The sequence below is a fragment of the Epinephelus moara genome, chromosome 16 (assembly GCF_006386435.1).
Source record: "Epinephelus moara isolate mb chromosome 16, YSFRI_EMoa_1.0, whole genome shotgun sequence".
Taxonomy (NCBI): domain Eukaryota; kingdom Metazoa; phylum Chordata; class Actinopteri; order Perciformes; family Serranidae; genus Epinephelus; species Epinephelus moara.
In genome coordinates, this window is record NC_065521.1 from 20,013,430 (window position 1) to 20,024,168 (window position 10,739).

Consider the following 10,739-nt stretch of genomic DNA (forward strand, 5'->3'; position numbering starts at 1 on the left):
ACAGTAGGAGGAAACTGATGAGAGCCGACAAAAAATAAAACTTGCCATAGACTAATGGCTCTATTAAAATCAAATCTGTGTTGTAATCTTCACAAGTGAAGGGTGTGTTGAAGAGCACCAAGTTAAATAAAAAGAGGTGTATTAGGTACTAGACTTTAGATTTATATCTTATTGTATGTGATAAAAGTAACTCTGATATTGTATTTTTATATTGATTTGGGCTGTTTATACTAACTTTGTCATATCTGTTAAACGATTGACACGACTGTCGTCCTGACTGCTGTTTTACCAGCTCAGAAAGAAACCTCAGATTTTCATTTCAATTTGGAAATTCCCAGTTTATACATAAAAAGTCTTTAAATAGGTTGGACAATGAGGATGGGAATAATGGAAAGAAAGATTTAAAGAACCTTTTGAGACCAACACATTTTAGCACTGACCTGTTTTATGAATGTGCACCATCAGGAAATAACAATACTGTTGTTCTTGTGTATTACTAAATATACTTAGTTTAAAAAAAAAGATATATTTAGATAAATCTTGTATAATTTGTGTTAAGTACTGTACGTCAATGACACCCACTCTGGTTTTAGAGTGTGTTCTATACAAAGGCATTTGCATTCCCTGCAAAAACAATCCTTAAATCCTACAAGTTACTATGCTAAATCCCTATTAGACATCAGCGAGAAGAAATCAACAGCTGATAAATCACTTTGACAGATCAGATTTTAAACATGGTAAAAAGACGCTTACTGACTGCTGCAAAGACAAAACCATATTGCTCTTACTTTGGGCTGTGCCCCAGTAGCAGTCGGAGAGAGGGAAGGTCTCCCTTGGCAGCAGCATAGTGAACAGGTACGGCACCTGTGTCGGTGGAGGCCCCGGGGTCCACCTCGCCGCTCTTCAGCAGCCAGTCAGTGATCTCATGGTGACTGAAGCGGGATGCAAGGTGAAGAACAGTGGCACCGGAACTGTCCCTGTCCTGTCAATCAAACAAAGACAGATACAGCTGAAATGTGGGTTTCTGAAATTACATTTCCAATTATTTTTATGTTAAAAAGGTAATAATCAAAACTATTTCAGATATTTAATCATCCGTTTTTTTTTTAAGCAGGACCCACCAGCAAATGTCAGACCTATTAAAAACGTCATTACTGTGCAAACTGTACTGCGTTGAAATGTGCAGTGGTTGGCATCCAGAGGCCACAACAATGTCAGCAGTCTGTATGAATGAGTGGTGCTGCTCCGTCATGGTTCAATTTAAGAATAACGAAAAACAATTTGTATATTATTATTATTATTTGTTGCTATGTTTTAGTGTTCACTGTTGAAACTGGGAGAAAGGGAATAAATCATAGAACTCCCTGTGCTATGTGAGATAAATGGGTCATATAAAATGTTAATAAATGTTGAAGATAGCTGTTTATATACAGTGACAAATGCACTCAAACCTACAGTGTAATTAGCTATGTCAGAATAAGAAAAAATAATCTGAAAGATACCAGATATTAAAGCCAAATACCTGTCATGACTAAAGTAGTAATTTGCAACCTAAGTGCCAGAATAAATGTTGCCATTGTACTTTTTTTCAAACCAGGGATGTGTTGTACTTGTATTATGTAGAGGATACGTTAAAACTTTAAATTTCTAACAATGCTGTGGTTACCATATGTTATGTTTATGCACAAAAACACTTTGTCATGGCCCAGAAAAGATAGGTTTTGGCTTAAAATACCCACGTTTGGTAGCACAAAAGCCTCTGGAAAAGCAACACTGGGTTGCTAAAAACATAGGCTGTAAAAATAATGGACGTATCTACAGTGATGTCACCCATTGATTTGTTTTGAAGCCCATTTTTAAGCCTTGAGTTCAGTACTTCTACTGTTGCCATCTTGGTTCTTTGGAGCCAGAAGTGACCATATTTCGGTGAGAGGCTGGCGCTGTGGAGGAGCGAGGGGTGGATCTGACTGAGAGGCAGAGGATGCTATCTGCAGACAGCCTGTCACTCAAAGCAGCCTGCCATTAATTATGGGCAATGTAAAGCCTCAGCAAAATGTAAACCAGTGAGTTATATAAAAATTCAGCCCCCTACAGTTGTCATGAAGATGGAAATTAGCTAAAGAGACCAAATGGGTTTTTTTCCAGGCTGTAAACATGTTTACTGCTGCTGTAAAGTTGGGCATTTTAATTTGAGTGTCAGTGGGGATTGACTGGATTCCAGAGCCAGCCTCAAGTGGCCATTTAAAGAACTGCAGTTTTTGGTACTACTGTGTTGGCTTCATTTTTCAGCTCCCTAGATTGCCACTTGCTAAAAACACCAAAGTCGAACTTTTTTGAAACATCAGTTTTCAGTAGATGCACCCAAAATTCTGTGACACAGGTTTTCAGGTGACTTGCCAAGGTCATTGCCAGTTTCCTATGGAATTTCTGCCACTCAACTTTTCGGGGGTCATTTTCGCAAAATGTTTAAACTATTCCAGATGCTTGACTTTTTCGACATCTTGCTAGCATATCTGTAAGCCTGTCATGTGTGGTCAAACTGTCGCAGTTTCAGTGGTGCTGGATTGCTGGTGACTGATGTTAGATGAGAGCGAGTCAGAGTAATAATAAGTAATGTTGGATAAGTATTAATTTATGGACTATTTGGGATTTAAAAATGGAGCATTTGAATATTGATTTAGACATTAATTACAGTGGCAACAATCGAAGCTTTAAAGCATACGTCAGCCCTGGTGGACAGATGTATAGTAATACTCGAGTCTTATCAACAAAGAAGGCAGTGGAGTGCCTCACATGAGCATCATTAACATCAGATAAAATCTGTATTAGAGTGCAGTAACATAAAGCATTAAGACACAATGGTGAAAAGTGAAAGCTAACATTAATCACTCATCAAGTAGATTGCATTGCCAGTGGTAATCGATAGGTTTTACTAAATGTCAGCCAAGTATCTTATCAGTTAGTTGGTGGCGTGGGGTATTATTTGTTCTGCGGTCTGTCAGGCAGCGGCAGTAATGGAGACAGTAAATAGATGATAGAGCTCTTATTACTGTGTTTCAAATTTAGAATCACAGATTACAAGAGGTTAGATCGAGTGTCCGATAGACTCGGGTTTGGTACTTGGGCTGTGTTGTGTTGGTCTAATTTATTTGCGAGTAAGAGTAAAATGGGTCAGCTCGTGGCTTAGTCGTTAGCACTGTCACCTCAAACCAAGGTCTTAGGGATGAATCTGACTGAGCTGACTAGATCATGTCTGTTAAGTTTGCGTGGTCTCCATGAAAATCTAAGTGGCCAGTGACTGTAAATGTTGTATCAGGTCTATGTGTGATAGACTGGTGACCTGTCCTGTGAGTGCCTTGCCTCTCACCCAAAGCATGCTGCGATACCTTGCACATGCTCTGCGTAGTATAAGCAAGTGTAGAAAATTACTGGATTATATTGTGTTACTTAAGAGAAACAACATATTATGGTATGCACATATAATGTTAATGGTACATCTGGGTTTACAGTACAACTGTATCAGAGCTTTTACTAAGACTCCTTCAAAATACCTGCTGCATTCCTTCCCTGGTGTGAATACTACACATCTTACTGCCAGCATACAAGTTGAGTCATAAAGGCTCATTGGGTTGAATCATGAAGGTTTATATATACTCCTTACCAGACATCTTCCCCGCTATCGCATCAAACTATGTATTTGTATATGTGCCCTTTTGTGAGTTACTGTATGCGCTGTATAAAGGATATTACTTTTGCAAATCCAGTTTTGCATACTTCATTACCATGGGAACATGAGGCAGTACAATGGGGTTTGTACTGAAACAACAAAAGACAAAAAAGACTAAACAAACAAAAAAAAACCCTAATGCCTACCAACTGACAGTGTCGCACATGTGGTAAAGTTTTGTCAAAGAAATATGATTTCTTTATTTTATATTCCTCTGAGCATTTTAACATGTCATCAGAACAATAACAAAAGTATTCATGCACTTCTCTAACATCACCAAGTCCTGATGTCTTGATGCTAAATCTGTTTTCAGTGCATATTGAGGGCAGTTCATCTTGCATGAGGTTATCTTTTGTCATCACCAAACTAATAACTGATCACCACTCAAGATAAAAGGACTGTGGTTTTACAGAACATGACTTAATGGTGTCATGATTGAGTTTAAACTATATTTATTGACCTTGTGTTCAACTTACTATTTGTGGAAGTGCCTGTTTAAATGGCAAAGCACTTGTTTAATGAAGTTGAGCATGTTGAGTCACTTAAGTCATTAAACAGACTGTATATCTCTGTCAACAGCTGCAGGTGGGTCACCCTGCCTTGAGCTGCTATACCCTTTGAATTGTGTTAGTATGAGTTCAGTGTCTCATTATGGTGTACATGTTTCAGACGGTCTTTTATTGCCTAGTGTAAAGTCTGTTAGAAAATATTACACCTTTGTTTTAAGCATGAGTATATCCCAGATCTACTGGACCCTGAGGCTGTTAGGTAGGTCACATAGTTGAGAAACTGCAGCCAGGTCAGAGGAAAGAGAGAATTAGGCTTCAACATGCACAACTAAAGCTCAAGTCACTCACCTCTGGCCGACATCCACCCTGGGTCAGCAGCCACTGTAAGCAGGCCAGGTTGCCGGTGGCAGCTGCGTCATGCGCCGGGCTGGCCCCGTTGTTAGCCAGACAGTTACCCGGCAGCCCTGCCTCCTCCACCAGGAACCGCAGGCAGGTTAGTTTCCCGGCCCGGGCTGCGTGGTGGACCGGGGAAGCCCCCAGCACATCCTTGACCTCGCTGGTGAGCGTTTTCTGCGCTAATTGCACTTTGAGAGTCTGCACGTCCCCCTGCCTCGCGGCCAGCAGCGTCCTGTCTCCCTCCACCACCATCGCTGCTGCTGCAGATTGGACGACTCCTTCCCTGTGGTTGCCTGCGTTGAGCCCGATCGGTTCACCGTGCTAATGGGGTCAGCATTGTATTTACAAAGCTTCAGATCATCTCAGTCACCCGGTTAGTCTTGTGGGGAAACTCACTTATCGCTCCACATCCTCCCAGAGCCAAAGGGTCAGAAGCAAGATCCGTTTCCGACCATACACATTTTAATATGCGACACCTCTCTACATATTGAAACAAAACTCAGTCCATTATTATTTATCTGAGTTATAAACTAACCTGCTTTTATGTTTTGCCCGACGGTGTGGCTCAGTTATCCGCTTCTTCTCTCCCTGACGCCCGCAGGATGCTGAACACCTGCTGCATAAGTTTAATTCATGTGTCCCAGTGAACTGTCTTTTGTTGAATATGTTTATGGGCCCTGTTTGCTAGCGTGTATCATGTGCCTCAGAGAATATTCCGCCGTGTTTTTCTTCCTATAGCAGATGGCGACATGGGACTCAGCGCCTGTTAAATAATCCATCAAGGGGAGGATCGCTGAGCTTGTTACAGGTTGTTGCTTTCTGGAAATCGGCTCAGAAGTTAAAGGGGCAGTACGAACAGGCTACTTAAAACTCCGTGCAGGCTATATGTCCCCACAGAGAAAGTTATACAACTGTGGTGGTGGGTGTCAGTCAAGTATAGACCCAGGGCTAAACTCTATTCAGCAATGGGCTTTTTGAACACACGCCCAGTCTTGTTTGCATGCGGCCTGATCGGCATTAATTTTACATACGGCAGTGAAATCAGCATCACTGTACACCCACGGTTTGTACACAGGAGAGGTCCATCTGGTGGCCTTTTTGTAAAACTGAACTCAGTAGTTAGGAATTAAAGCCCCCAGTATTTGTCAAATATTTGTACCCCTGCAGGAGTAGCCTACTGCAGGGGATACGTGAGATTTTTTTTTTCTTTTAGTCATGCACAATTTCTTAGATAATTAATAGATGAAATAAAATAAATAATTAAATAAATAATTATATTTGTAAATTCTAAATAATTGTAATTGCAATTTATCAAAAAGACAGTTCAACTACAGTGCCGTCTCACTATTATTGCATTATGACAAAAATTGTGATTTATTTATAATTTGAAATATAGCATTTTAGTGTTTTTTATGTTGTTGTTCTGTATTGTACCTCTTGTTAAAGGCATTTTTTCTACCGAAAAGGTTTGGCACTGCTCAGAAAGTATGTGGCTGAAAAAATATTTTATAGAGGATACGGAAAAAAAGTTTGAGAACCGGTGGCTTATTAAAAGTTCTGTGAGCTGGTAACAGTTTGATCAACACATTAACCTCTTGCTTAACTGTCGATAAAATCAGCATTTGGTGCTTTTGTAGCTGTGATATAAAAACAAATATGGTTCACTTTATGTAGCTACTGAGTATGTAGCCTGTATCACAATATCATACGTCTGCTCCAACTACAAGTGTGTGTTTTGCAAAACTATATATGGCTGTGTGGTCAGAGAAACGAATCTTTATGTGCAGCAGAGAAAATCACAACTGATGCTTATAAATCCTGCCAAGAGGGGAACAAATTTCCTCTGGGAGACAAATGGATGATCATGAAAATATGCAGTGGTGGAAAGTAATAATTAGCCTGCATTTACTCAAGCACTGTTATTAAGTGTAATTACATACAAACAATATACACATCTATTCAATGTAACTGTATAGCCTCGCTATGCTAGAGAAATATTTTTAGTCAATTTTCTGACGTCACTTTGCAGATTTTGATTTTATGTGCAAATATGATCCAAAGAAATTATGATATTAACTAAAGTGCCTCACAGGAGGCTATATAAATAGAAAGTAGTTCAAATTAGCTTCACCAGCAGGACAGTGCTGATTACGCGTTATTGGATCCATAACTTTAACTGAATGATGTAGTAAAACACTGAATGAGACCGTTTTTAATTACTTTGAGGAACATTTTGTTGTTGACATGGTACTTTTATTAGAGTAGGAATGCAGGACTGAACTAGTGGATATGCACTGTGGTATTCATACTTATTCTTTCGTAAAGGTTCTGCCTTCCACCACAAGTCAAAGCCTGCACATCAGTCACCCTCTCAAATAACTCAACTGAAGACTACAGGTTTTTTCAGTTAAAACTGTTCTCTGCACAGCTGTTTTCCCCACTTGCAACAGTTCATAAATGCATACTGTAATGCATACATTATGATATTAGTGTGATCTGACATTGTCTCGAATCATTGAGTTTTATTATAAAGTAGGATGGCTATAGTAAACACTCATATTTTCATGAACCTGACGTTGTGATGAACTGTAATACTTTAAATCACCAAACGGTGGCAGGATGGCTTCATATTCACCTGCTGAGGTGTTCAGGTGACAAGTCATTTTGTGTGGACTTCTCTAAATCACTTGCTGTCACACACGTTAACAGTCATATCCTAATAACGACTAATACTAAAGAAGCAACCTGCTCTTTTATTAAAACACTGGACTAATTATAATGCTTTGAAGCCTTCTTTTTAAACATTGTGTAAATTGGAGGGCTTTATAAATATAAGCCAGTATATCTTGCTCGTGTTCAGTCTTGTTTATAGGTTCATATCTGTTTGAAATGTTATATTTTCCCGGCTTGATTTTGGAGCTAACATCCTAATAATAAGAGAACTTGCAGCCTCACACAGTGTCCTGTAGTACTTTCCGCCTCTTCACTGTCAGATTGATTTTTGCGTCTCAGCGGCCTCTGCTTCATGTGGGTGGGTTTGCTGCGGAGTAGGGGGGTGAGGGGGTTTTGGGACCAGTCTCGTGCTCGGCGCGTGCCTCTCCAGACCATCTGTTGCACCGGTCCAACTGTCATAGACACCACGCGCCGATCTGGGGTAGGAGAGGGGAAATTCCCACGAGTGGTCTGACTAATGGGGCAATTCCCTGAGGAAATGGACAATAATAACTCCCTAACACGATCTGGGAATACACTATATCAGTGCCATTATATCTGAACATGCGGGAATGATAGGCGTACTTCTTATTGAAAATATAATAAATGTACAGACCTATATTATATGTCCCTATTTTAACAATAACATAATATACAATATTGTCTTTTTGAGGGTATATTTATTAATATAAGACTATTTATTTGCCATTTTGGTAAATAAGTCCAAGACCTAAAACACAGAACACGCCTTTGGTGCAGCTGCAGCTCTATAATTAAGGGATTTAATCATGTGTAGGTGATCTGGAGTCTGTTCCCAGGCCTCCTTAAAGACGCTCCCACAACGTGAAGCAAAGAGAGGTTAAATCCCTATTGAGGTGGAGAGGGCCAGCCAACGGTTTTCCCTTCAAAGCCTGGGAAAGCTGGGATATTTCTTGCACGCGTCAGACGTGAGACAGTTATTCAAATTGGGCTTAATTATTCAGCGCGTGGGCCCCATCTATTGTATGGTCACATCTGCTGCTACACGGGAACATTCAAATTGGGACATTTTCTACTCGGGTCCATGCTGTTTATAACCTAACCCACTGTCTATTAGCAACGGCAAATAACCCCTAAACATATTCAAACAGTGTATCCAGAGAAAAGCACCAAATTCACCGATAGGCTGCAAGTTCATATACGGCCCAAATTTGAGCATTAAAACTGTTCTTAGTGTGTCTGTCACAGGTAATTCAAAAATCTTTCATAGCCCACCCAGAACCATCTTTATGACGCAAGTCTCGATAACAACCCTCAAAAAAATTATTAGAATTTGAATTTTTAGACCTTTATACCCTTTAGAACTAATAATAATAAATAATAATAATAATTATAATAAATAATAATAATTATAATGTGTTACCAGTCAGACATCATATATTTAAAACCACCCGTAAAAAAGATTGTAAAAATTATAGTAGAAGTACCCTCTTACATTGAGCAGCTCCTCGCGCCCGTCTGCAACGGCCCAGCTGGTTGGCGCGTGCCCTACAATAATTGCTTTCGCATGAGTAAACCTGGGCGCGTGCAGGGAGGATGCCTTCAGTCCATGTTTAACCGTAGAGAGAGTCTTTACCAATGCATGATATAAAATACTAATAGTATTAATGAATCGGCTGCATATTTACTTAATATAAAATAAAGAATAAAACCACAGAATCGTTCACCATAATCAATAATAAGAGGTGTACACATGGTTTATATAAAAAGGGAGACCAGACAAAATAAACTTTATTGAGCAGCTGAAAGAAGACCAACACACACAAAGAGAGAAAAATGCTTTATTTATCATTTTAAATCCTCCCATCCTCAAACTAGGCTGCATTTTTTTTTCATCTTTCCCTTAACCTTTCCTGGAATTAATTCACAAATTTAGAGCACCAGGAAAACACCTTAAGATCTTACACCTAATCTTATAATAAATGGAATACATTAGATATTTAAATTTGGAACAATTTTGTGATTAAATGAACCTTGCAGCTGTATTGTATAGCACTTGTTATAGGCCAGTGTCTGTGTAACTGAGTTCACCTTTCTATATACAATTATTTTACATATATTGAAGTGATTTAGATTCCCCTTTCCCCCCATATTAATCCCAACAAATGTCTACAAGCATCAGTTTCTGGCTATTTCAGACCATAAACAAGTAAAGGAATTTTTATGTTGTCTATTCTATGATATTCCTTGCTGAACTTTTTAGGCAAATAAACGTCTTTTAATAATTGCAGCCAAGTGTAGATGTTGTGGGAAATAAAAACAGTTTTTTCTTGTTTTTAAATGGACATATTTTTTTATATAATTACCTTCCATACTGATGTAGACCTTTATCAAAATACAGCTAAGCATTTTCCATATAAGCTATATATTCATGTTAACCTGTCTTTCGTGGTTGTTACCTTTATGATTATCCCTAAAACATTTAGTGCATGCAAATGTCTAGAAATATCTAACAGCATTATAACAATAGCAGTGATAAACATGTTAAATTTCTGAGGTAACAAGGTGAATATCTTGGCAAAGTTGATGTCTTCTGTCCCCTTGAACTCACCATGCAGGCGTGGTGTCCTCCCACAGGGACCCAGTCATCCGTGAGCTGCAGTGAGAATTTCTTGGGTCAGACTTTCTCACACTCATACTCAATAACGACTGACAGAAACAGGACAAGTGGTTTGACAAGACAGGCGTTTTAACAATGCAGCGTCCACAGTGAACAGTCCAAAAAGTTTTAGCGGAGGAGGGGAGAAGGCCCACACTTATTTAACTGTAGCCTACACCAAATAACTGTATATCACAAAGAGCTGGAACAGCTATGTAAATTTATAACGGAGCAGATTAGATTAATGTCTCACATCATAACATTTAATCCAAACACCACAGTCACGTGTTACAGTTACGACACGCTATAGATGTCATTTTCAACTTGTCGGACAAATCTTATCATTCAAACTCAGACATCAAACACTGTCACAAAATATTTCACCTAAAGCCTAATAAACATTTAACAGCAAATTGAGACAGGTGACGATAAGAGGCTGAGATTCAGGCTAAATCACATTGTTTTTAGATTAAATTAAGTAGTGACATCTTCAACACACAAACAGATTACCTATAAATATAATATTACGTTCTTGCAATGGAAATAATAATGATAATAACATACCAGGGTGTGACTTCGTTGTCCCTCTGCTCGTGGTTTAAAGCCCATGCAGCGGTGCGCTGCAGGTCGTTGCTGGCTGAAGGCTGCAGTTGTATTGAGCGCCCTTTTACAACACGAGGTTTGGGGCCAAATGACAGGGACGCGTTCTCTCTGTGGGCGGACACCTCGTGCAGGCCACGCCCCCCCCCCCCCCCCC

At 39.4% G+C, this 10,739-nt stretch overlaps 1 protein-coding gene across 2 annotated transcripts in view; it reads right to left on the reverse strand.

Annotated features, from left to right (window-relative positions):
- Positions 1 to 5,321, reverse strand: part of espn (espin) — a 55,234-nt gene extending 49,913 nt beyond the window's left edge. For both annotated transcript variants that reach the window (XM_050064110.1, XM_050064109.1), the window contains exons 1-2: positions 4,585 to 5,321; positions 789 to 982 (exon numbers count right to left, since the gene is read on the reverse strand). In XM_050064110.1, the coding sequence (XP_049920067.1) occupies positions 789 to 982; positions 4,585 to 4,884 (494 nt within the window). In that variant the 5' untranslated portion in view covers positions 4,885 to 5,321. The remainder of the gene's footprint in view (positions 1 to 788; positions 983 to 4,584) is intronic.
- Between the last annotated feature and the right edge of the window lie 5,418 nt (positions 5,322 to 10,739).